This window comes from Camelus bactrianus, chromosome 11 (assembly GCF_048773025.1).
Source record: "Camelus bactrianus isolate YW-2024 breed Bactrian camel chromosome 11, ASM4877302v1, whole genome shotgun sequence".
NCBI lineage: Eukaryota > Metazoa > Chordata > Mammalia > Artiodactyla > Camelidae > Camelus > Camelus bactrianus.
The window spans coordinates 16986700-17012685 of record NC_133549.1 but is presented as its reverse complement, the minus strand read 5'-3'; the positions used below and the strand labels follow the sequence as shown (position 1 = coordinate 17012685).

The 25986-nt window shown below is 65.5% G+C and overlaps 1 protein-coding gene across 3 annotated transcripts; it reads left to right on the top strand.

Moving 5' to 3' along the window:
- Nucleotides 1-105: 105 nt before the first annotated feature.
- PWWP2B (PWWP domain containing 2B) lies at nucleotides 106-25763 on the top strand. 3 transcript variants are annotated; one of them, XM_074373343.1, is made up of 3 exons: nucleotides 106-299; nucleotides 9581-11238; nucleotides 25104-25763. In XM_074373343.1, the coding sequence occupies exons 1-2, from the start codon at nucleotides 121-123 to the stop codon at nucleotides 11220-11222; spliced, it is 1821 nt and encodes a 606-aa protein (XP_074229444.1). In that variant the 5' UTR covers nucleotides 106-120; the 3' UTR covers nucleotides 11223-11238; nucleotides 25104-25763. The 3 variants fall into 3 exon arrangements, with proteins under 3 accessions (XP_074229444.1, XP_074229446.1, XP_074229445.1); XM_074373345.1 differs by having other exon boundaries at nucleotides 9581-10935; nucleotides 25104-25761; XM_074373344.1 differs by lacking the exon at nucleotides 106-299 and adding an exon at nucleotides 373-896 and having other exon boundaries at nucleotides 25104-25760.
- Nucleotides 25764-25986: the final 223 nt, after the last annotated feature.

Genomic DNA, 25986 nt, shown 5'->3' with positions numbered 1-25986 from the left:
GGGCACGAGACCGACACTTGAGGAAGGGGATCACCCTCCCTAAGCTTGCTGCGGGCAGCCCAGAACCAGGCGCGCGCCCTGTCGTCACCCAGGAAGGTGCCAGCACAGGGGGGTCGCCAAATGCCCCCCACGCAGCGAGGGCGACACTGGGCCGCTGCAGCGTGGCCGCCGGTGTCTCCTCGGCGCCCTGCGTCTCCTCGGCCCGGCCTGCCCGCTTCCTGCTCGCGCCGCCGGGACTTCCTCCCCGCAGAGCCCGGGTGGCTACCCGGGCGCCAGACCTGGAGGCGGGGAACCCGGGGGTACGGGGAGTGAGGGAGGACCCGGGCCAGGGCCAGGACCAGGAGGGGAGCAAGGAAGACACCCTGGGGCCGGGAGGGGCAGGCGCCCCAGCTGGGCCCGGGACCGGGAGCGAAGGGTCCCTAGAGCAGGGGCTGGGGCAGGTCTCCCGCCGCCCTCCGGCGCCGGCTCTCCAGTCCTTTCCGCGGGCGCTCGCGGCCCGCGTCGCCGGGGGTGGAGCGCAGCCCTGCCCCATCCTGCCCCATCCTGCCCCATCTCGGCGGGGCTCCGCAGTGCGTCTCCACGCCGAGTGTGGAGGCCGCACGGCCCGGCGCGCGTCTGTGGGCGCGGGTGCCCCGCGCGCCCCTCCCCGCGCCCCCGGCCCGCTCGCGGAGGCCGCCCCGAGCGGAGCTTTGTGACGTCAGGCGGCCGGCGGGCGGCGTCACGCGCGGGGCTGACCCGGCGCGGGGCGGGGGCCGGGCCGGGACGCGGAGCATGGAGCCGCGGGCCGGCTGCCGGCTACCCGTGCGGGTGGAGCAGGTCGTCAACGGTGCGCTGCTGGTCACCGTGAACTGTGGCGAGCGCAGCTTCGCCGGGATCCTGCTGGACTGCACGAAAAAGTGAGCGGGGGCGGGGGCGCGGGCCCCGGGACACCCCTGGAATCGCCTCGGGACCCCCCCCCCAAGCTGGCCCAGCGCCGGGACCGGCTCCAGGGCGGGGCAGCTCGGCGCCAGCGCCCGCTTTCGGTTTCCCCGGCCACGGTTTCGGGGTGCGCGATCGCGGCCGCCACTCGGGGGGCGAAAGTGGTTCTCAAAGTCGTCGCGACTTTTCGGGAGGGGGACTGGGCGGCCGGGCGGGGAGCGGCGGTGGGCGCCAAGCGGGAGCCTGGGCGCTGCGCGTGGAGCCCTAGAGCCCGTGCCCACCGCCGCGCAGCCCCGCTCCCCGAACTCCGCACGTCTGCCATAATTAACGCACTTTTCTTTGTTCAGACGCACTGTTGAATTCGGCTGTCTTCCGAATTGTCATCCGTTGGGAGTTGGGGGGCGGGGAGTGGGTTCAGATGTGCGGCCGCACTTGCCCTGTCAGTTACTCACAAATGGGGGTGCCGTGCCTAATGTAATGGGGCCCCCAGGCTCCCAGGAGCCAGTCAGGGCTGAGGTTTGGGTTGGTGGCAAGCAGTTGTGTCCAGCGGCTGGGTTTGAAAACACTCTTTCGGGTCGAGGAGTCCCTGGCCGAGCAGGAATGAAAAGAGGCAAGTTGCAGAGCAGCGCCCTGAGCCCTGCCGGAACTCAGCTTCTCTGGTGGAGGGGTCCCCGGGCCGGCCTGGGGCAAATCCACCCCGAGAGCACCTGTGCGCCGCTGCAGGGAGTCCTGCAGCGGGAAAGAGTCTCCTGGATACAGTGTCACATGGTAGTGAGCTGTCGCCCAGATAAATGATGAGGCATTAATCAGGCACTAATATTCTGGGCTCTGGCTGGGCCTTATTTCACACCCGGAGCAGTAAGCAGCTCCCTTTGCAAAGGCCCAACTTTTCCCCTCAGTGGAGCCCAGATTCTGTGCTGATGGCACGGACGTGCGAAGAGGACCATCACCTTTTGACAGTCACCCCTCTGGCATTATCTCTTCATTAACTGTGCGAGAGCCATTTACGTACAAGTCATGTGACTTAACATATGGCCTCCCAGGTGACTGTCGCCCTGCTCCGTGCTGGCTACTGCAGAGAGTGCTTGGTGGGACTGAGTGATCCTCGGGGGCTGCCGCATAGCCACCTGGAAGCTGCCCAGCCTGTGCCCTGGGGTGGCTGAGGTCCCCTGTCACTGAGGGCACCACTTCCTCCCTCAGGCAGGGCTGCCGCCCTGGGCCTGTTCCTGCTCCTGCCTCTGTGCTGGGCTGCACTCCAGCTTTGCCTGCTTGGCCCTGCCTGGCTCTTCCTCCCTAGAGAGGGACACTTGCAAGAGAGGGTCCCCACTCCGTTTTTTGGACTCCCTGACTCAGGACAGGGGAGGCTCCGGGGCCGACTTGTGGTTAGGGATGTCTGCAGAGGCTGCAGACTCCCCTCCCTTTCTCTCTGCCTCCAGCCGGGGCTCTGGCTCCTGAGGCCTGTGGATAACCTGGTTTGGCCTTGTGGAGGGAAGCAGGCTCTGCTGGGATCCCAGCAGGGGAACTGGCAGCTGTGGGGCGCGTGGGCGTCAACCCCGCCACGGCCACATTCGGCTGTAACCGGAGCCGCCCACGGAACCAGGAGCTGGGCCACGGTGGGCACAGCTCTGCTCAGCAGCGCCTCTCTCTGACTTGTGTTGCTCCCCCACCCCCATCCCTGCAGAGAATCTGAGGATCAGCCTGGCCCCTCCCAGCTCCTCCAGTTGTCCGAGGCTGGCCCTGAAGCTGCCTCCTCTCCCGCCCCTCCTCGCCTCTCCCCTGCTGGTCACCATCAGCTTCACCGTGATCCCAGTTCTCTACTGTAAATAGTAGGAGCTGCAGTGCTCGAGTTGACAGCTGGCTGGCCGGGCAGGGTTTAGAGGCAGCCTACATCCAGCCTGGGCGTTTCTGGCAGAGAGGATCCGGCCTCCAGCCTCGGGGTCCCGGAGCCCACTGCCTTCCTTGGGGCCAGTTTCTCCTCAGGGCGCCCCCTCCCCTACGTGTCTATGGAGGGTGTGGGCAGTGACAGGCAGGCCAGAGCAGCTGGGAGCTCCGGTCCCACATGCCCGCACACCCCCGGGAGCCTACGGGCCCCAGAGCAGTGGGCTGGTGCCAGGTCTGTTCCGGGCAGCAGGCCGCAGCCGCCCTGTGCCCGCGATGCAGCAGCCGGGCGTGTGCCAGTGACTCCTGCATCAGCGCTCCTTGAGTGCCTGCATAGACCTGGGGCCTGGGAGAGCGGACTGGTCCCCGGGGGGCATTCATGCAGGTTCCCGGTTTCTCTCCTGGAGCGGGGCCCAGCAGCCACCCTGCACTGGAGAGGCAGTGCCCCCTCCAGCCCCCACCCCCCATCCCACCGGCTCTCTGGAAGCTCTGTGCTGAGTGCCCATCCTTCCGCAGAGGGAAGAGGAGCTCCTAGAGGCCAGCTTGAGGTCTCAGCAGGTGCATGGAGCTGCTGGGCGGGTGCCCAGGGCCTCCTCCCATCTGAGTGTCCAACCTGCATGAGTGCTGCCTGGCTCCCTCATTCACATACATTCACTGAGCTCCTACTGTGTGTTGTGTGCGGGGAAGTGGCCTAAGTCCTCGGCATTCTTCTGTGGTGAAGGGTCCTCCTGGCGTCTCCGCAAGGCAGTGATTCCTTCTGACATATAAGGGTGCAGAAGGCCCGTGCCTGCCCTAACCCCGGAGCTCCAGCTCTCCAGGCGAGGGGGCGGGGTGGGTGTGGGCGTGGTTCTCTGGGTGATTTAGGGGTGTGCCTCTGGTTGAGGACCTCTGGTGGGATGACCCTGGCTAGGGCCGGGGGCCTGAAGACAGCAAAGGCTCAGAGTGGTGAAGGGCTGGTCTCACGGACAGTGGGCATGAGGGCCAGCTGCCTGTCAGATCTGGCCAACCTGCAGCCTCTGGCCTTGACCTCTAAGCTGGTGTTTCTCAAACTTCCCCAGTGTGAGTCACCCAGGGCGCCATGACCACGCAAGACTCCTGGGTCCTGCTGCTGGAAGGCTGGGTGCTGCTGGCCTTTGTGGCCCCACCCCCACCCCCCGGACTTCTGGAGACTCAGCCAGCCAAGACTCCCAGCCACAGCCTGGCCCTGGGCGGGAGGGCACCCCTGTACCATCCTGGGTGCACCCTTATCCCAGGAGGCTTGGTGCCTGGCAGCCGCTCCTGGGACAATTCACAGGGCCAATGAGGACGGGACCCGCTGGGCTGCCTCCCCTGCCCTCTGGGAACTGGAGGGACTGAGAGCAAGGTGCTTGGTGCACCATCGGGTGGCTGTGGGCAGGTGCCCCACAGAGGGACCTGGCCGGCGTGGCTTGGTTCTAGGTCTGCTCCAGGGGGTGTGGGGTGTGGGCTGGGAGCCCGGCCTTGTGCTCTGGGGCTGCCTTCAGAGGGCTTGGCGGGGAACGCAGGCATCTGGGTTTTCCTGGGATGATGCCGATGGGTTTTAACCCTTTGTTCCAGGACTCTGGGGGCCACGACGCCAGCGCTCCCCGGAGACCCTCGGCTGATACCTGTGGGGCAGGGGCAGGGCCCCTGTGCAGCCCTGGATGAGGGGCCGCTCTGGTGTCCGGGCTGCAGCTCTCCCTGTGTCCTTGAGCACAGGGGCCTCCAGGCCTGCTGAGGTCCTGCGTGCCTGCCCCGCCTCCCTGGGGCTCCGGCCCTGTGGCTGGCTGGTTGCGGGGCTGTGGGAGAGAGAAACTGCTGTGTATTTTCTAAACCAGCACTGGGGCGTACAGCCCGGCTGCAGGGTGTGCCTTGCCATTGGGACTCAGGCCTGTCTTGGGGCTGCAGGCTCCTGCCCACATGGGTGCTTCCATGGGCCCCTGGCCCCTGGGACATTTCTGTTCCAGGAGCCACATCTCGCCTCTTTACAGGACACCAGCGTGATCTCTCCCCCGGGGAGGGTGAGGAAGGTCCAGGGCAGACGTGGACCTGGCTAGGGTCAGAGCTGCCATTGGGCACCAAAGGTGCCCTGGCCAGAGCCTGCAGAGCAGGAAGGCTAAGGGGCAGCTGTGAGCTGGCGGCTGGGCTGTGCTGCTGCTGGCCGTGGGCCCACTCAGGCCCGGCTGCTTGGGGATTTGCTAGGCTGGACGCACAATCGAACCCCAGAGATGTTGGTGAGCGGAGGCTTGGCCACCGGTGTCCCACGGACTGCAGGCCAGGCCGCTCCTCTCTGGGCCCCTGGGGCCGAGCCCCCCCAGCAGAGTGGTAGGTGACCCTGGACGCTCTGTCTTCTGTCCCTGTGGGGAAATAACTCTGCTTTTGGGCTTGACCCATGTTCAAACCTCCTGGCTGAAGCTCCCTGTGAGAACCTGGCATCCCAGGCCCTGCCTTCCCGGCCTCTCCTTAGAGCTCAGGCCGTTTACCCCTCCCCCAGCTCCCCAAGGACGCAATGCAGAGTCAGCCTCAGGGCCCTGGGGTTTTCTGTGAGGAGGTGCTGGCCAGCTGGCTCCCCCTGGGAGTCACCCAGTCCCCGGGGCCCTGCTCCTTTTCCCCACCCTCAGGTAGAGCCCACCTGGGTGGGCCCAGTGCATCCAGACCCTCAGCACAGCAGAGGGCGGGACGGCGGGGGCACCTGGGCCCCTCGCTCTGGGCCTGCAGGTCATCTCTCTGGCTGCAGGGCCACCCCAGCCCTCTGCCTGCCGAGGCCCTGCAGTGTCCCCTGCAAGGCTCTGCTAGGCTGACTGGCCTCCATCCCTGGATGCTGGCCAGTGTGGGCACAGCCTGGCCTCATCTGGACGGGCCACAGGGCCTCAGCAGTGCTACGCCTTGTGCCCAGGGGTCCACGTACTGCCCCACTGGATTGGGTTGCTGAGGTCCTTCCCAGAGAGACTGGCCTGTGCTGCTGTCCCCGTGCCTGGGGCAGCGGCGCCGGGACACAGTCATGGACCCCGCCTGTCACCTGCCTGGCTGGGCTCCCTGGTCTCCCCCCACCTCACTATGCCATCAGAAAAGTGGCAGTGGCGGTGATGGGGGACTCGTGGGGCTATTGACGGGGTGCCTGCTGCGTGACCTACAGCCTGGGAGCCATTGTTTACCTGCCCGGCAGCCATGGGTGGGGCCGGGGCCCTGCAGCCACTCTGGGAAGGAAGTCAGGCTGCCTGCAATGTTGCAGCAGCAGTGCCCCTCCGTGGGGCCACAGCTGCCGTCTGGAAGGACCCCCGCCCAGGCCACAGCCATGGCCCCGTGGGCGGAGGGAGTGTGCACCCCCGGCAGGGACAGGCCTGCTCTCCCGCCCCGGGCACTGCTCACGGCCAGGGCTGCTTCCCAGTTAGACCTACCAGGGCAGGGAGGGGTCGACTGCCAGACCCGGCCTATGTCTGGTGGGCTCAGGCCCGGCCCCCCCAGGGGCCCACAGGTTAGGGCCCTGGCTTAAGTCAGAGCCTGGATCTCCGGCCAAGAGACCCCCTGATGGGTGTATGCAACAAACAGGGGGCAAACACCTCCCTGGCTGGAGCCGAGCTGTGGGGTCTTTGGGGACTGGTGACTTACCCCACCACCCCACCCACCCTGGCTGTGCATGGAGGCCTGCCGGGGAGGGCTCCTAGAGGGAAGATGGGGTTGCGGGGGGCTGCGGAGGCCTGCCCAGGGATCCTGCTCCTGGGGTTCCCGAGGTCCTGGAGCCCCAGCTGGCAGGAGGGGCTCTGCAAAGCACAGGCAGGCTGATCTCAGGGCACAGGCCAGGGCATGGTGGGCGGGAGGGAGCCCGAGAACGGGATATGGGCAGGGTCCTAGGGGGATGACAGTACAGGGGCCTGGGAAGGTGGGGCAGTGGGCGTGCAGATGAAGAGGGAGGATCTCAGAGTGACAGTTCATGGCCTGGTGTGTGGGACGCTCTGGTGTGTGTGTATGTACGATAGTGTGTATGTATATGTGTGTGCGTGCGTGTGCATGCGCACGCACATGCCTGGGTGTGAGTACAAGTTTAGTGTGCAGAATTCTCCGTCTGTTCTGAATGCCCACAGGGGGCTTGCTGAAGGGAAGAACCAGGTGCTGATTTCAGTATGGGGTCCAGGCCTGGGACTCAGGTGAGGTTTGGTGACACACCAGCCTGTCATGACCCTGGGTTGGGGCAGGCAGCTATGGGCAGGGCCTTACCTCCCACACCTGGACTCAGGCGGACTTTTCCTGTAAAGAGCTGGACAATGACTATGTTCGGCCTGGTGGCTGCACAGCACCCGTCCCAGGCTCAGCAGTGCCGCGGGGCGGCCCTTAGCCCGCACGCCTGGCTGGGTGCTGGTCGGACCTGACTTCAGTGTGGCTGCCTTGGCCGGCGGGCCGTGAGGCGTGGGGTTTGTGCGCCTGTCTCTGCCTGGTGCCCGGCCTAGGGCTGGTGCGGCAGCAGCTGATAGTTGAGGGTGTGACCTTGGAGCCCCCTTTCCCACCCCTCTTCCGCTGAAAGTCTCTGCCCATCCTGGTGTGGAGGTCACACGGGCCCACTTCCCAAGCCCGGGCCCAGCGTGCGGCTACCACTTGCAGGGGTGACTGTGGCTGTTGCCATTTGCCAGCTGGGACACGGAGGCCTGTGGCTGCAGGGGCCCTAGTGGGTGCCAGCCCAGTGGGGATGGCTTGATCCTCCCAGGGAAGGGGCCCATGAAGAGTCACACGCCCAGCAGGTGATGGTGAGGGGATGTGGGGGGAGAACCACCATGACGGGCCCAGGCCCGGAGCAGAATCCCACCTCAGAGGGAGCCAGGTCCCCTGCTGCGGCCCGCGGCTGGGCGCTTCCCCCAGGCCGGTTCTGCTGCCCTCCGTTTCTGTACCCCCCCCCCCCCCGTCTCAGTCATGGGTCACAGGTTGCAGGTCAGCTGTCTGAATGAGCGGCATCCCTGTGGCCAAGGCCCTGGCTTGCTGGAGCCTCTGGGCGTTGATGAGAACATGACCTCCTCCACCCCCTGCAGCTCTACCTACCGAGACATTCGACCCTACCGAGACATTCGACTCGGGGGCGGGGTGGGCCTCAAAGAAAAGGAATCACACTTGACAGGAAAAAGGAGAAATTAAAGTTTGATGTGACTTGGGGCTTTTACCAGGGATAGTGAGTTAAACGGAAGTTGGGTGGTGTTCCCCTGGCGGGTGTCCCCTCCCACGTCGGGCTGCCGGGGACTCGACAACCCTGCGGCCGCTCGCCTGTCCCCCCAACATGTGGGCCTCCTGCCTGGCTCTGGATCCCCGCTTCTCACGCCACCTGCACCCGCTCCCCCCGGCCGCATCCCTGGGCCTGGTCTGGAGGGCCGGGGAGCCCTCCCGCCGTGGGTGCCTAGGGGCACCTGCTGGGGACAGGGCTGTTGCGGGTGGTCGGCCCGTCTTAGCGGCCGAGAGCCCTCCGGGGAACAGCACGTGCCGGGGCCCTCTGGAAACTGAGATGCAGCAAAGCCCACTGCTGGTTCCACTCTGATTAAATACAAAAGGGAGAGAAAGACTGAGGCGCGGCGTTCTACACCTCATCTCGCTCAGCGTGGCTGGAAGTCTGGTTTATGCTTAAAAATGAAAACTGGCAGTTTTTAGCTAAAGCAGTCTTACGAATTAAGTCGCACGTGTGTTGCCGTGGGAAGAGCTGCGGACTCTGGCTTGGTTTCGGTTGTTTGGAACAGCCCCGCCTCCTGCGGCTCCGTGACCAGCTCCGTGACCAGACGCGGCTTCCCAGCAGACACGGCATGTGGTTCTGGGGGCACCGGTGGCCCTGGACAGGCACTGCCCACCGACTTTCAGCCGCAAACCCCAGATCTGAGTGGAGGCCGCTGGCCCTGCACTTCCCGGGGAGACGGTCCCGGCTGGGGAGCCCTGGGGGTGCTGGCCGCGCTCAGCCTCGGTTGTGGGCCTCGTGGGAGGCGGGCCCCCTGCCCTCTCTGGCCCCTTCCCCTGGGTCACGTGGCCTTATTGGTGCCACCTGGCCCCCTCTGACCTGGGGCTGGGGATCCTGAGGGAAGGGGCTGAGGGTGCCAGGCAGGAGGGGCGGTCCTCGCAGGTCGTGATTGGCAGGGGCGGCCTGGGTGACACCCTTACCTGAGGGCAGTAGAAACAGTTGGGGCCAACTTAGCACTCAGGAGGGAGCAGGTTGTCTCCCGGACCCAGGGCTTTGGTTTGGTGGGCGAGGCTGTCCTCACTGGGCTGTGGCTGTGGCTCTGGGCCTGGCCGTGTGTGGTCCCCACCCCCAGACACATGTCTGGTGCCTGGGACCCCGGTCCTGTGGGCTGTCCTGGGCCCTGGGGCTGGGGGTTCTCCCGGGGGCACACTCCTGGGAGTACTTCCCCCAGGGAGGGGGTAGTGAGCAGACCAGGCCTGTGAGCCGAGACCACTGGCTACAGAGCAGCTGGCCCCCAGTGGGCCGGGTCAGGCCCATCCCAGAACCCCAGCCCCCGTCCCCAGGCTTCCTGGGCCCCCAGGCCAGCGCGGGGCCTCCAGCTTCGAGCCCCTGTTCTCCTTGTCGCCCGGAACTGAGGGTTGGACGCTCAGTGCCAGTGGGAATGGAGAGGTGGCCTTGATGCTAGTTGCGTGACCTCGCCGTGTGGGTGCCCCTGTGGTGGATGCTTGGGGCATCTGCCTCTCTCTGAAGCCTCCAGGTGCTCCACGACAGGACAGACCCCAGGTCCTGCTGGGCCCTCGGGGTGGGGGCTGTATGCGGGGACCCCACTGCTCTGACTCTGCCTTTCTGTCTCCCCACTGCCAGGTCTGGCCTCTTCGGCCTGCCCCCGGCGGCTGCACTGCCCCAGGCCCAGGACCCCCCCGTCAACGGCTGCCACAGCCTGGCCCCCACGGAGAGGGACGTGGAGGCAATGCAGCTGGGGACAGGCCCCCCTCCACCACCCTGTGGGGACCGGCCCCCTGAGACCACCTGCCCTGAGCCGCCCCCGCCCCTCGTGCCACCGCTGCCCGCCGGAAGCCTGCCCCCATTCCCGCCCTACTTCGAAGGCGCCCCCTTCCCTCCTCCGCTCTGGCTGAGAAACACGTACCGCCAGTGGGTGCCACAGCCGCCCCCCCGGGGCATCAAGAGGACGCGAAGGCGCCTGTCCCGCAACCGTGACCCGGGCCACCTGGCCCTGAGCCCCATCCGCCTGCGGCCACGCCAAATCCTCTGTGAGAAGTGCAAGAGCACCCTGAGCCCCCCAGAGGCCAGCACCGGCCCCCCGGCCGCCCCCCGGCCGCGCCGGAGGCTGGGCGGTGGCCCGGGCCCCGACAGGGAGTCCCGCAAGTCCGAGGACCCCGACGGCGGGGGTGATGCCGCGGCTGCTGTGAAGAGAAGCAGGCGGGAGAGGCAGGAGGAGGCCAGGGCCCGGGTCCCGCGAAGCCCCGTCATCAAGATCTCCTACAGCACGCCCCAGGGCACCGGCGAGGTGGTGGAGATCCCCTCCCGTGTGCATGGCTCCCTGGAGCCCTTCTGCCCCCCACAGGCCCCGCATGGCGGCGGCCAGGACCCTGAGGTGCCAAGGGACAGGCCACCCAGTGGGCCCCTCGCCTCCATCCCCAAGCTGAAGCTGACTCGGCCTGTGCCCCCCGGCATGGAACCGCTGCCCCCCAGGATCCGCCTGAAGCCTCGCCGCGTGGGGGCCGGTGAGCAGGAGCCCGTCTACAGGGCCGAGCTGGTGGACGAGCTGAAGGGCCCCGGGCGTGGCCCCCGGGCCGGCTCCGCTGCCCCCCTGGCCACCGGCCCTGCCCACCAGGGGCTGGTGGACTTGTCTTCTGGAAGTTCCGGCGAGGACGACGGCTGCAAGGGGTGCCCCCGGGGCAAGCACGGGCGCCATGGCCTGGCTTTGCTGGCCGCCGGCCCCCCACGAACGGGCTGTGCTGGTGAGTCCGCGTGGAGCGGCGACAGCCTGGACGAGTCCAAATCGTCTGGCTCCGAAGTGGCGTCACCAGACCCGTGTGACCTCTCGTCCGGCGACGGTGTGTCCCTGCCATCCTCGTCCTCGTCCCAGGATGCACGGCCGACGGTCCCGCCCCTCACGGTCAGGCTGCACACGCAGAGCGTCTCCAAGTGTGTGACCGAGGATGGAAGGACCGTGGCTGTAGGGGACGTCGTGTGGGGTAAGGTTCATGGCTTTCCTTGGTGGCCAGCGCGTGTCCTGGACATCAGTCTTAGCCAGAAGGAGGACGGGGAGCCCTCCTGGCAAGAAGCGAAGGTTTCGTGGTTTGGTTCTCCGACTACATCGTTCTTGTCTATTTCAAAACTCTCCCCTTTCTCTGAATTTTTCAAACTGAGATTTAACCGTAAGAAGAAGGGGATGTATCGGAAAGCTATAACAGAGGCTGCCAAGGCCGCGCAGCACGTGGCCCCGGAAATCAGGGAGCTCTTAACCCAGTTTGAAACATAGCTCGGGTCCTGCCCAGGTGAGTGTGTGCACGGAGGGTGGCCTCTGTCCGGCTGCCCCCGCCGTGTCTGCGTCTGGGCTGACCCTCTGCCCTGGGCGTCAGGGAGCCAGGGGCAGGCGAGTGCCCCTGGCCGTCTGGCTCTGAAGGGGGTCATCTGGAAGGCCATCCTGCTTGCTGGCTGTGTGGCGCTCTGAAGGCAGGCCAGCCGTCGGTCACTTGTCCAGATAGTGGAGCGCATGTGTGTTTTGCGGCCATTTTTCAAAGGGCCGTCAAAGGTCTCCTTACTCTTTCTCTAGCCTTGTGGAGGAAGGGGTGCATTTTAAAGATGGACGTTTTGGTGGGGGGCTGGGAGTGAGCACAGGGAGGGGCTTCCTCTGGTGCTCTCTTCCCAGGCAGGAGCTTGCCCTCCCCCCACACCCGTCCAGGGGTTTGACTTTGCAGGAAGGGGAGGGTCACGGCGCTGCCTGCCCTCAGATGTAGCTCCTACAGCCCAGCCCCGACCTCCTGGTGCCAGAGTGGGCTCCCCTCGTCAGTGACACGTGGCTCCTGGACCTCGGTGCCAGGTGCTCCGGACTCCTGGAGGGGCCCTTGGGTCTGTCCCCGGGCCAGTGCCTCGTCCTCCGTCTCTCCCCCAGGAGACCTTTGTGGGCTCCCCGGCACAGGCCTTAGACGGAGCCTCTGTGGGGTTGGAAGCATCACCGTGTGCAGTTGCCGTGTCACCAGGTGGGTTTGGGGCGTCACCACATGGCATGTCTGGTCACCTTGGTGGGTATCAGGAAGCAGCCGAGGGGCTGAGGCCGCCTGCCGTGAGCCCCCCGGGCCCCAAGACGCAGGGAGATGCGGGGCGTGTTCTCCTCTGACACGGCCCCGGCTCTGGACCTTGGGCAGCAGGGTGTGTGCGGCGGGTGTCTGGCCCTGGCGGCGACTTTTCCCAGGGCTAGCTCCCCCTGCCCCTCCCTGGTTGGTTCTGTGCAGGCCGTGGGCTGGGAGGCGCCAGCTGCCGGGGTGGGGTCCCTTGTGGGTGGGGGCTACCCACAGCCTCTCCTGGCTCCGTGCCCACAGACGCAGAGATGGGGGTGCTGTGCACCGAGGACGAGAGCGGTCGTCCACCCCAGCTGCGCCTCTGCCTTCATCTCCCGACCTTCAGGTGACCTTGTCTGGCCTGGCCCGCCTGCCCTCCCACCTGTCCGGTGCCAACTTCCCAGGTGACAAGCCGTCAGGCCCGGGCAGGGCTGGCCTGCGTGTGGCTGGGGAGGGGGTTTGTGGGGTGCCTGGAGCCCCCTCACTCCTGTGCCAGGTGCAGCTGTCCAGAATTGAGGAAGCAGTGATGAGAGGTGTGGTGGCCCCCACCTGTCTGCTCCTCCCAGGCAGTGTCCAGGGGTCCAGGACCACCACCAGGCCCCCACCAGCAGCTCACACTCTGCTGAGTGTCTGGGTGGGGGTCACTGGCGGGGTCACCACCAGGGCTCTTGAGGCCTTGTCCCCTCCCCTTCCTGTGTCACCACCTGAATTGCTCCCAGGTGGTGGGCACAAACTTCTCTCACAGACGAGGCACATCCCTTGTCAGTGTGGACTCTGTACTGGGGCATGGGCTGCCACCGACCTGGTAGAGTTGAGCCAGCGAGGGTCTCAATCAAGGGCACTCCGTGGGGGGGGTGGCCAGCTCACCTGAGCAGGGTGGGGGGACCAGAGGACGTCTGTATGCCTTCCCAAGGCATCTCTGTGCTTGGCCTGGCTAAGGGACACGCCCTGGCTGCGGCCACACCTTGCTGGCCTGGGGACCACCTTGGGGCCCTGCCTCCCTGCGCCCTTTGCTGCTCCCTGCCCAGCCCCTCTGCTTATGGGGCCCAGCCCACCTTTAGCCTGGCCTGGGGGCTGGCGTGAGGGGTGGGCGGCCCTCCTCGCCCTGTTGTGTGGGGCCTGGGGCAGGCAGGCAGGTAACCCGGAGGCTCAGTCAGGGCTGGCTCTGTTTATCAGGAAGCAGAGGAGGAATCTCACCGGACAGGTTTGCCTGCTGCAGGGCCTGGGCCTCGGACAGGCCCCTTCTGGCTCCTGGGACTGAGCCCAGGCCGCCCCCAGCAGCGCGTGGGGCTTGGAGTGCGGGGGCGGGGTCTCCTCGGTGCCAGGACTCGGGGTGGCTCTGCCTGGTGGGCTTTTCGGTTTTGTTTTTGAGGATTAAAGACTGCGCTGAGGTTTGAGACTGTCAGGCCATTGATCCGCTGGCGTCAGGGAGCTGGGGTCGCCCACTCTGGGTGGGGTCGCTGGTCCCCCAAAGCCAGCCATGCTGTTGGGGGCCGCCCCTCCTGTCTGCTCCTTGAAGAGAAAGCTGGGAGCCGCCTTCACTGGGGAAGGTGGGCTTCCCCAGGCGAGCTGAGGGCTGTGGGGCTGGTGTGGAGGAGGGTCTCGGCAGAGTGTGAGTGGCTGGTGGGGGCCTGGTGGTGGTCCTGGGCCCCTGGGCACTTCCTGGGAGGAGCAGGCAGGTGTGGGGCCACCAGACCCCCAAAGGGAGAGCTGGGGGGCGGACACGGGGCCTGGAGCTTGGGCTGGGAGGCCTACTGGGGAGGGTGGTCCTCCAGGCCCTGCTCACAGGCGGCCCCGGCCTGGCCCGGCTGGCCCTGCAGCCACCTGAGACGGCTGAGGAACTGCCAGGGGGCACCTCAGGATTTGGGGGTGTCTGTGCCCCCCACAGGTTGTGTTGGGAGAGTCCTAGCAGAGCTGTGGGACCAGGCCCCTTCCAGGGATGTGTGCCTAGCACTCTGTCCCCGAGAGACCCCTCGCCCCCTTTGCAGGGCAGTTGGAGGCTCAGCGGAGAGGTGGGTGCCCACGTGGATGTTCTGAGACTCGGGGTGCTGAGAGGGGCCAGTAGGGCCTGGCTGGCTCACCATGGGGGACCTGGGCACCCTCATGGGGAAGGAGCAGACACGGGCACCCACCCCGCCCTGGCCCCAGGGGCTGGCGTCTCTGATCCTGTTTCCCCACCTGCCTCGTGGTGCCAGCGGCACCCGCCTCGGGGTGGGTGGTGAGTGGGCTGTTGGCAGCCACCGTCCTGGCTCTGTTTCCTGGAGCCCCTCCCCTGCCTCCTGCCGCGGGTCGGTAGGCCCCCACGGGCGCCGGCTGTCGGGGTCATAGGTGGGCCCTGTGGGTGGGTGGGGGTCGTGCCCCTGGCTGGCGGGGCCAGGTTCCAGAGGCCTGCCGGTCAGGGGTGAGGGCCCTGCAGGAGCCGACTGAGCTGGCCTCGTCCTGCAGGTGGGACAGGGACACCCCAAGAGTGCAGGGCCGGCCCCCCCGCCTAACAGTTGATGGTGACTCCTCCTGGGGGTGACGTGAGCCTCAGGGCCTCTTCCTGTCAGACCTGAGGTCACGTCCTTCTCTCCCCAGTCCGCCCACTGAGGGCTGAATGCTCTGCTGCCTGCGGGACAAAGGGTACACAGAATCACTGAGGCCCTCGCCTGGGGGGTTGGGGAGAGAGGGCTGGGAGAGGGCTGTGACTCACGGCCCCCAGATCTGTGCGTAGTCACGCACAGGAATGTGCTGAGGGGTCAAGGCCTCCTAGCTGAGTGCCTGGTGAGGAAGCTGATTTGGATTGGGGATCCGGAAAGGCTTCCTGGAGGAGGTGACTCGTAGCCGAGATTAGAACCGTGAGCTATCATGAGCTAATCGGGTGGGGTGAGCATCCAGGAAAAGGAGCGCTGTGGGCCAGGGCCTGTGGCAGAAAGAGGGCCGGCATCTTCTGAGGGGCCAGGGGCGGAGCCCAGCGTGGGCCTGCTGGGCTGAGGCCTGACTCTGGCCTGACCCAGACAGTAGGTGTGCACTGGAGACGGGTGGATGGTCCTGAGGAGGAAAGACCCTGGGCTGCGGGACAGCAGTGTGATGGGGCCTGGAGGCCGGAGGAATTCACAGAGGACGGAGCTTAAACCCAGACAAGGAGTCAGTCGAGGGCGAGGAGTGAAGACGGAGCAGTGGGCCAGAGGCCAGTGGGGGTGGGCGGGGGTGCTGAGAGCTCTGGGACTTGGGGACCACCATCCCCTTGCCGTGGCAGGGGTGCTCCAGGTGCTGGCGTCTGAGGTCTGGGTCTCAGCTGAGAGGCGTCTCAGGGTCCAGCCTCACTGGAGAGGTGGGCTGAGCTGTGGGTTTGTGGGACCGTCTAGGAGGACGATGCCGTGTGGGGGTGGGGGGAAGTGCGGGAGGGGGCCCCTTGGAATGGCTGTTCGAGTAGGGAGGCTCAGAGCAGTGGAGAGGCACATGGAGGTGGCCAGAGGCCTGAGGCCCAGCGGGAGCCCAGGAAGGAGGGCTGGGCGGAGGGTGGGCAGCGCTGGCGGGTCCTGTGGAGAGGCGGGCGGACCAAGGACCCCAGGGGAGGTGGTGCGCACACACGGATGGGGCAGGGGGATCACCCAGCCTGCAGGCACCACACCAGAGAGGGCAGGAGGTGACAGAGCCATTACGGGATGGATGGTCATCGGGAGCTCACCCAGAGCACGCCCTGCAGGTGCAGGGACAGGGGTCCTGGGAGCCCCGACAGCTCCTTCTGTGCCACCTCTGGAACCTGGGGTGCCTCCCAGCAGGGAGAGGCCAGAATGCTGCCCGGTGTCCCAGCCTCTCAGCCCCGGGGATCCACAGGCTCTCTGTGAGCGGGAAGGGCCCAGGGCTGAGGTCCAGCCTCCCGTGGAAGCAAGGCGGCCCCAGCCCCTTCCCTCCCCGCCCCAGTGGCCCGGCTGCTGGCAGGCAGGAGACTTTCAGGGCTCACACAGCAGAGCCACCCTCGCCGTGGGCAGCTCCGAGCTCCAGGCTTTCTGCTTCACTGAGTGAGGGGCAACCTTGGGCTGAGCCTCCCGTGGCCACTGGCACAGATGACCTCACACTAGGCAGCTGGAAGCAACGGAAATGTATTCTCACGGCTCCTGAGACCAAAGCCCCAGATCAGAGTGCCAGCAGGGCTGTGCACCCCGGAGGCTCCAGGCGAGGGTCCTTCCTCCCTCTTCCAGCTCCCGGGGGCTTTGGCGTTCCTGGGCTTGGGGCTGCGTCCCCCACCTCTGCCCCTGCTGTCCCGTGGCCACCTCTCCAGTGTTGACTCTCTTCTGCCTCCCTCTGACAGCATTTGTGGGCCACCTGCTTAATCCTGCATAATCTGCACATCCCAAAGCTCTTAACTGAATCGCACCTGCCACACCTTTCCCACAGAAGGTATCTTCCTGGTCCCAAGGTCGGGCCATTTGCCCCCTGCCGCCTCCGTTCCCTCAGCAACTCCATTCGGGCGCCGTGCCCGCCTCAGGCCCCCAGCGCCTCCTGGAGAGAGGGCCACGTGGGCTCAGGGAGGGGCGCTGGTGGTGAAGTGGGCTGGAGCCTGACCCCTGTCCCAGGAGGGCGCGTGCACAGGCTGGGGTCCCGGTGGCGCCAGGACCACGTCCGACTTTCAGCTTCACGGTGTGACTGCTCCTGGGGGGTGAAGGCATCAACCCGGAGACCAGCCCGGAAACCGAGCAGCGTTGCCCGGACGGCGCTGTGCCTGGCGGCAGGCCCGCGCCCAGGCGGCTGTGTACGTGGGGCTTGCTGGCCACGGAGGTGGAGGCAGCCGGATCCGGGCTCCAGGCTCTGACTTTCCTGGTGTGTTTCTTCCCTTTAGAACAGGATCCTTGAGCTGATGCCCCAAACCAGCTTTGTCTCTTTCAACTCTAAATAAAAACGTGCTTCTGCTTCTAAAGACGGGCTTTTCAGCTGGCTTCCCGCTTTGCTCTCAGGGAATTCAGGTCCTCTGGGAAGGTGCTAATTATTTTGTTCCAGAGGAAACTAAGGCCTGTAATTCCGAGCCTGCTGCGGGGGCTCAGGCCCTACCTCTCGCTCCCGGGGCTGTCCCTGCGGCCGCCCCAGGTGGGTGTGGGCGGCGAGGTGGCAGCAGGACACAGCACAGGGACACAGGGCTGGGCGTCCCCAGTGGCTCTCCTGGGGTCCATGCCAGGGTGCAGGACTTCTCCCGGCCTGGGGGAGGGCTGCGGGCGTCCGTGCCTGTCCGTGCCTTCGCAGCCAAGTGCAGCCCCTCCTGCTGGCGAGACGCCTTAAAGTCAGGGAAGAGCCTGCTTAGACAGAGAGCCCCCCAAGCCCTCCGCCAGCTCCGAATCCCCATCCCTGACCCCATCCTGCTTCTGCGCCCTCGGACAGGGCATCCGCCCAGGGTCAGGGTCCCAGGGCGCACGGGAGGGCCCCCAGCTCTGCAGTCCTGTGTTCTCGGACGTGGGGGGGACCCCTCCACAGAGACAGTGGTCCCTCAGCTGCCCTTGGGGGGCCCTTCTCTCCCAGCGACCTACACTGCTCCTTAGAAATCCTGCATCAACTCTGGCCGCTTGTAGATGTGGCCTTACAGGAAGGAGGGACAGGTGTCCGAGTGGGTTCCCAACACCCGGAGTGACCAGGGCGTGCCTCGTTAAGCATAGCTGACACCATTCATCTGTGCGAATGTCCTTTGTGATGCTCAGATTGCCCCTCCTTTGGCCGGCAGGCTCACGGTGCCTCAGTGCTCAGGCCGCGCAAGTCCCTGGCCGCCGCCTTCCTTTCCGCCAGGACTGGGGTTCCGGCTGCCATGGGCACTTCTGCCCAGGCCCGGGGCCGGCCATTTCCCAGGCGTGCTGGGCCCCACAAGGGGGCCGCCTGCTACTCTTGGGCTCACTGTTTGCAGGTCGGCTCTTCTCACTCTGGAATTTCCGTTTTAAGAGAAAAGAGCTCAGGGCTTCACACTGATTTTTCTGATTCAAATTTTCTTACCTCAACTTTCATGTTTGCGTTTCTATTCTCTGATGCTGAAAATCTGGGTTCTTAGTGACGTTAACACAATTACTAACTTCACACGTAAGAGCTGATAAATATCAGGCATTTTATATACAGCATGTACCACATGCGTCATCATTTCAGGTAGTGAGGCCGCCGGCGCGCCGTGGGCAGTTGGTGGGGAGACCCCTGCTCTCCGTGCAGCCTTTCCAGCCTGGGCCCGCCCTTGCGGTCCACAGCCAGCGCCTCTCTCGGCGCTGCCGCGACCTCACGCACCACTGGGGTCATTGATTTCATTTCCTTTCCAATCTAGAGATTCCTTTACATTGTGATTTGTGTTGTGTGATTCTGCGCACGTTTCTGAGGGTCCCAGGTCGATTGTGTGCGGCGTCCGGCTCCTCCACGCCGACCTCCCGGCACAGGCTGCCTTCCCACTGTGTTTGCAACACAGGCAGACACACGAGCGCCCGCCCCCAGGTTCAGGGCCAGCTCTCGCCCGGCCCGGCCTTGGCTCTGTGTGCCAGAGGGGCAGTGCCCACCCGCTTTGTGCCCGCCAGCCGCGCCACCTCGGGGTGGTCTCCCGGAGCACCCTGTGCACGGGCGCGTCCGCGTGTTCTCCATCCCGGCTCCTTCACAACCCGCTCCTTTGTTCTCTGTTGCTCTGTTTGGGGTCCTCTTTGAGGAAGTAAGTCCCTGTGCACTCAGACCCACGTGCTGCCCGGCCTGCGGTAACGCAGGTGGAGGCCTGGCCTACGGGGGCCCGGGCCAGGTCAGGGTGCTGGGCGCCGCCCCTCCCCGGCAGGAGCACACACCCTGCCTGGTTTGGGTTCATGGTGCTCCACACACCGGGCCACGTTGCCAGGAGGGGACTGTGGCGCAGGGTTTCCTCCCAGGCCAGGCTGTCCCCTGTGCAGCCAGCAGCCCCTGGCCTTGGAGAAGCCGAGCTGGATGCCTGGCACCTGTCCACCCGCTTCCCAGCTGTGGAGGACAGGACCTGTGAGGACAGTCAGGCCCCGGGCAAGTTGGCATCTGCCCTGTAGTGTCTCTGGGTTAAGAGTCCTGAGCTGGATGGAGGCTTCCACCCCTGGGTCTACACAGCAGATCTGGTTGGAGTGGGTAGTGCCATCTGGAAGACGGCGCTGCCTCGGCCTCTGGACCAGGAGGTTGGGCACGTGTCAACCCTCCACGTGTCCTGGGAAACCACACCAACAGCCTTCCAAGGCTCCATCCTGGAGGAGCTGGCATTCCTGGGACTTGTCCCCTCCCCTGTGACTGGGCCGGAGTCTCACCAGACCTGGTGCAGTCTGGGTGTGGCTCAAGGCACCACAGGACCAAGCAGGTGACTGGGGAGGCGGGTGCTTGGGGGCCCCGGCAGTCGCCTGGCTGGGTCGAGGCTGTGCTCTGGCTTGCCCCGAGAGCCATGCTGGAGCTGCAGAGCCAGGTGGCTGGGCCCTGCGTGCTGGCTCGTGGACGGCCGTGTGCCTGCAGGGCTCTGGGGCTGGACATGGAGTCCCCACCCAGGCCACGGGTGGCCTTTGCATGGCGGGGCTGTTGGTGGACGCCCGTGGAAGGCTGGGTCGTAGGGGGGTCTCCTTGGCTGCCTGGGGGCCTCGCGCCAGCTCTCTGCCTGAGGATGTGACATCAGTGATGCCAGGCCACGGCCACCTTCCTCTGCTTCCTTTTTTGTGACGCTTGATGGTTCTCACTGCCAACTGTGGCCGCTTCATCTATGCTCGTGAACCGCACTGACGTCACCAGTTTCGGGGGGGCTGTGGTTGGGGGAAACAGGCCTCGTGGGTCTGGTCTTGTGCTGAGAGCAGCAGGCCTCCCTGTCTCGCGGGGCCCAGGCACTGGAGGCACCACCGTCCTTCCTGCCCGGAGGCGCCTATGGCCCAGCCCCGTTGTGGGGGAGGGGCCCCCCCAATGCCCCGTCTCCTCGACCAGCCCCCACCTCCCCCTGCTCGTCAACCGGCCCCCACCCTCCCCCATGAGAAAGTGAGCCCAGGGTGCCTGGTCAGTCCGACTCTGTCAGGCATGGCCTGGGGGTCGCTTCCCAAGCCCACAGCACCTTCGTGGGGAGATCCAGCTCTGATTTTGCGGACGAGCTGCATCAGCGTGGCACCCGTGCCAGAGGCCCCTCCTGTGGTCCCTGGAAGCTTCCCGTTACGCTGCGGCAGGGGCAGTGGGGACCGCAGCCAGCGGGGAGTCTCATTCAGTGCAGGTGTGTTTGCTTCCAGTTCTAGGAGGCCTGTGGCTCCAGCATCATGGCTCCGTCCCCAGACCTCTGTGTTCCACGGCAGCTATGGGGCCACATGGCCCTGTCCCTTCCAGTCAGGGCTGGGGGTGGCCCTGGCCACTGGGGTGCCAGCGACTTGGGCCGGGCAGGGCGACCTTGGCTGACCCTTACTGCAGGGCTCCTGGTGGTGGTCTCGGGGCCCAACAGGGGACACTGCTGGAGAGGGACGCAGCTCCCCTGAGATCAGCCTGGGTCAGCGAATGGCAGACAGGGAGGAGAGCCATCAGCGCACTGCAGGGGGAGGGTGGTATGGCCTGGCGGGGTCTTGGGCGCTGGGCATGGGAGGCAGGGCCCTGCCGGGGGACTCTCAGAGGTCTGTCCCCTCTAGAGGACCAGGGGAATTGAGGGAGGTCGGGGCCTGTGTTGGGTGGAGGCTGGATGTGGTGTCCACCTCCGGGGACATGACGGGGCGGTGGGGCCCCCGGCCAGGACTGGGCTGAACAGCACCGGGTGACTCCCTGGGAGGGACATGGCTGAGGAGGGGCGGGGAGCCTTGCTGGGCAGTGGAGTTGGTCCCCGGCCAGGGGGGTGTCTTCCTGCCCGGGAACCCCCGGGAAAGACGTGCTCTTCTCTAGACGACTGCCAGCCACATCTCTGTGGTGATCTTGTGTCCTTTCTGTCGTTTCTAATTGGGGCTTGGGGGGGCAGCAGGGCTGGGGCGCTCTGTGGGGCTGCCCAGGTGGTTGTGATGAGGGACTGGGACCACGGCCTGAGGGAGGGTCCCCTGGAACATCCCATAATTAAAGAGGGGCGGGGGTGGGAGGAGAGAAGTGAGGCGGGCAGAGGTCCCATCTCATCCTCGGGGACTTTTCCCTGAGCTGCTCCGTTAAGAGGAAAGTACAGGGAAGTTCTGCATTTGTCTCCAGGTTTGTGAGAACACCTGCTGTCCCCATGGAGGCCTAGGCTGGCCGGAGGGCAGGCAGGGCGGACAGACGTGTCCCCTGTGGGCGGGAGAGGCCTGTGCGGGTGTTTTCTTAACGAGGACTGAGGCCCACGGGCGAGGCACATCTCCAAAGGAGGGTCTTGGACAGCTCACTCATCCGCACACCCTGTGTGCCTGCAGCAATACATGGTTGGCTGTGATTCGAGCCCCTTCAGACCCCGAGACAATTGATACGAGGAGGTGTTTGAGTCTCCGGGTGCGGCTGAGCCCAGCCCACGCTGGCGGCTCTGCTGGTGGTCTCCGCAGACCCCCTCGGCCCTCCTCCCCGGGCCGCGCACGGGCTCCTGGTGGTTGCGGAGGTTTGAGAGGGACCCCCAGCAGGGCCGAGACCCCTGCCCGGCGTGGCGGTGTGGGCGCCCCTGGGTGTCGGTCACCTGGCTGGGGTCTGTGTTCTCGCAGCTGCCTCCCCCTCAGGGAGAAGGAACGGGCAGATGTGTGGACAGGCTGCGAGCCTGGCGACCGCAGCTCATCTTGCTGTTCAGGGTCTGTGGCGCTGGACCGAGGAGGTGGAGCCTTGTGATTTGGAGACATGGCCACATGGCTCTGGTGTGGGACTCCCATGGGTGCCCCTGGCAGTCTGGGCCGGGCGGGTACCCCGCCGGGCTCCGTGGGGGGATATGTGGGTGCTGCAGGGGTGGAGCCCCCAGGGCTTCCCGAGGAAGATGCTCCTCCCCTGTGGGACCCTGTGTTCTCTCGGCCTCTCACCTGCACCGCCTCCTCCGAGCTCCCTGACCCTGAGTCTTGGGGAGTCATGGTCCTGTGCCCGACTCTGGGCACCCAAAGGAGGACACATGCGCACCCCCCCCCCCACGTGTGTGCGTGCACTCGGCCCCGGCCCCCACGGCTGCGGTCACCGCTGCCTTCCCGCGGTCCGCGCCCTCCACCACCCGTCCCTCTCCTGTGGCCTCTGGCTGGGGGACTTGGGGGTGGGAGGGTCCAGCAGCCAGCACAGGCATCGAGGCTGTGGCCTGGTGTCTGGCCTGTTCTGAGGCATCTGCTGGGAGGGACACTTAGGGTCTGGAAGGGCCCGTCCCCAGGGCTGGCATTTGGGGGTGACATTTGGCGGCTCAAACAATCAGTTTGGGAGGAGGCAGTAGGGAATTCCAGAGCAAGGTCCAGGGTTATGTTTATGGTTTTGATCTTTCTTTGCCAAGGGCCCAGGGAAATCTGCTGCTGGCAGACACGGCAGAGCCCCTCCCAGGGCCGAGCGTGTGCCCGGCCCACGCAGTGGCCAGATGGGCTGTGGGCCACCCCATCCCGGGCACTGACCAGCAAGACAGACTCGGGCAGCTGTCTGTGCTAGACCCCGAGTTGGGGGTCTGATCCTCAAGTCAGGGTTCTGGGCCCCAATTTGGAGTTCTGGGTCCCAAGTCAGGGATCTGGGTCCTGGGTGAAGGTTCTGGGCCCCAGGTCAGGGTGTGGCTTTGTGGACGTCACACCCAGGTGTGCCCTGAGCCTGGAAGCCGGCCCCCTCGGTGGACGGGTCTCCTTAGCAGGACCTTGGTGCTACACTCAGGACTCGGAGGTTTTTCCCATGTTGGCTCGAGAGTCCTGCCCTGGCCATGTACCTGGCATCCCTCTGGAGGCAGCTTCGGAGCCCCCAGCCCTCTCCATCCAATGCCAGGAGGCTTCACTGGACGGGCCTGGGGGCCAGGACCAAGACCAGGGCAGTGGGGAGGCACGGGGGGCTGGAGCGGGGTCCCTCCTGCACACCCCGGGTCAGGCTCCTGTTCGTGGCCGGCAGCTTTCCCCGCAGCCTTGGGGCGACAGCAGAGGACACAGGTGGAGCCCGACGGTGGGCTGTGGCCGGACAAGTGTCCGGTGCTCCTTTCCTGCTCATTGGACCCCCGGCCACTCTGGAGGAGGAGCACGGTTGCAGGTCCCCTTTCACACCTCCCAGCCAGGCGTGCGGCCGGCAGGGTCATTGCCCTCTGACCGCGAAAGTTGCCGTGCAGAGCTGGGAGCAATGATGGTGGCAGGAGGTGACAGAGGCCTGGACAGCAGCAGAGGTTTGGGTTTCTCAGTGCAGAAACCTCCTGGATTTTATATTTTAAACAAAAGTGGAAGAAGGCTTTGATTCCTGTCCCACGTCACAGTAAGATGTCCTGAGCGCGACTTCTTTCCACTGGATTTTTATTTGCAGCGACGTGTCCCGTGCTGGGGCTTTGCAGGTCCACGCGTGAGGCGACGTGTGTATGAAGGCGTTTGTCTGTTTCCTGCACTTATCCTGCGGTTTCTTGTTTCATGATTTCTCAGTGTAAACGTTCTTTATAGACTTTTTCCTGTGGAAAATGAAGATTTTGCCACCTCATAATCCCCTGTGCCCCTGCCGCACGTGCCCCCAGGTGTAATTTTTGGCTAAATCAAGATTCAGCGTTGATATTTAAAATTGCAGCTTGTCCATGTAAATAACTATGAATATACTTTATCTGTGTTCAACTCTGTTCTCTGCAGACTCGAATTTGCCTCATTTGGGGTAGTTTTTATATTATCACCGATCTGTCCCCAGGCTTCTGAGAGGAATCGGAACCTCTCAGTGCCTTCAGACACATTAGAGGTTTGTTTCAGTTGCGGTCACTCTGTGAACGAGCTCCCCAAAGCACAGTGGCTACAAACCCCGCTGGGTGGGCATTCTTGTGATTCTGTGCCCCTGGGCAGCAGTGTCCACGGGCTGAGCGTCCTGAGAGGCTCACCTGGGTGGCCAGCCCCCCCCCCCCACATGTGCACACACCCTCAGACACACACACATGCACAGACTCACACAGACACACATACAGACATACACACACCCCCCGGGGCCCCTCCGTGGGGCTGGCTGGGCTCCCTCCCAGCATGGTGGTCTCAGGCCATCCGGGGTTTTGTCACGGTGGCTCACGGCTTCCGAGTGGATGCTGCCACTGTCCCCTGGTCTGGGCCAGGACCCGCCTGCATCACTTCCACCTCCTGAGATGGAGCAGGTCACAGAGGGCCACCCCTTCCAGGATCTGTGGCTGGCAGCCCTCTGTGGGCGCCCCCTGTTCTTGGGGCCACTCTGCCCAGCAGGACTTTAAGCCCCTGGACACCTGGCCTCTCCCTTCTGCCTTCCGGGCTCCCTCCTCCAAGAGCCTTCCACGACCAGCAGAGAGGAGGGTGCGGGGTTCCGGTGGAGAACGCTCCCCCTGGCTGGGTGGACTTGGGTAGCCTCCCCTCCCTGGAAGCCCCTGCCTCCTTTAGGGAGGGGCTGGCCCTGAGACGCTGGGCTGAGGCGTCCACTGTCCCTGCGGCCAGCTCTCCCCGCTCAGGGACAGCCGTCGGAGACTTGGTAGTCTCATGGGAAGTAGGGACATCTCAGGAAGCAGGGCTGAAGCCACGGCTCCCCACCAACCTGGGGAAGGATCTGTCCCCCTGACCCTCAGAGGTTCTCCTAAACCAGGAGGGCACCTCTGGTGAGTGGGGGCTCCCTGCTGGGGGCATGTGTCTTTCGGGTGTCGATCACACTCTGACGGCCCCGCATTTGGTTCTTCTGAGCCTTGAGCCTGGGGCCCGTGCACGGCCATTAGCTCCCCAAGGCCCCGTTGTTAGTGGCTGGGAGGGCTCAGAACTTCCGGCCTCCCTCCGGCTTCTATGTGCCCGGCCCTGGGGCTGCAGGGCCAGCCTTCCCTGGGCAGGTCAGGGCCCTGGGTAGGTGGGGTATGGGCACGGGGTAGCAGATGCAGGGGTCAGGGGAGACCGAGGGAGGTGGAACTCCCAAGATGGCGAGAGCTGGCAGGAGTTTGAAGAGTTGGGGGTCTCTGGACCTGAGGGAGAGGGCGCAGGTGGGGGCTCTGGCCTGATGCTGGGACCCGAGGGGCCTGCCGCCCTGCACTCGACCCTGAGGTAACCTCTGCCCCTTTCTGCTTCCCCCAGGTCACCGACGATGAGGGCACGGCTCTTCTTCTGCAGCTTCTGAGTTGGGGGGCGCCCTCCGCACCCCCGTGCTGTCCAAGGACCCTGCGCACCTCCTGGCCGGCTGCGAGCAGGAACGCAGGCCGTGGGGTCAGCCTGCTCCTGGCCTCCCGGGGAGGAGCAGGCTGTCTGGCCACGAGGACAGACCCCGCAGCACAGAGGCTCCTCTCCGCCGAATGTATTTATTCCTGAGACTCAGACTTTAGCTTTATCTGGTTGGTGAAGGACCAGGGGCCCAGCAGTGAGGGTGGCCCGCCGGGTCGGGGTGCTGTCTGGGAGCGCTCCCCTCCCTGCGGACTTCAGGGTCCTTCCTCCCAAGCCCCCGGGCGGGCGCGGTCTGTGCTCCTGAGAACCAGGACCCGCCTGCGCCGCCCCCTCCTCGGCCGCCCAGAGCGCGGCCCTGGCGGGCGCCCGGCGCTGGCCTCGGCCTCCGGGCCCAGACGCCGTGGGCGCTGCCTGTCCTGTGCGGAGGTGACGAGGGCTGTCACTTTGAAATCAGACTTCAGCGTTAAGAGGACAGACCCTTGCCTGTTGTTTGTAAGAGTGCGTCTGCTACCCTTTTTGTCACTTTAAAGACCAAAAAGAAGAAAGAAAGAAAAAGAAAAGGAGCCTGCTTTTTCTGTGTTTAAACGTGAGCCCAGAGGCGGGCGCTGACGCTGCCCCACCCGGCTCGGCGCCCTGAGGGCCCGACGACGGCCTGGGCGGCGGGGGGCCCTGAGCAGCGGGCTGCTGCGGCCTCCTTCCCGGCGAGGCGGCGCTGTTCTCGGCACTCCTCCCGGGAGGACACTGGGCCCAGCCCCGTCCCGCCTCCCTCACGACTTTGCCGTGCAGGGCAGCCGCTCAG

Coding starts and splice junctions, on each gene's coding strand:
- PWWP2B (XM_074373343.1), top strand. CDS start 121: ATGCCCCCCACGCAGCGAGGGCGACACTGGGCCGCTGCAGCGTGGCCG. Junction 300..9,580: donor TGGAGGCGGGGAACCCGGGG/GTACGGGGAGTG, acceptor CCCCACTGCCAG/GTCTGGCCTCTTCGGCCTGC.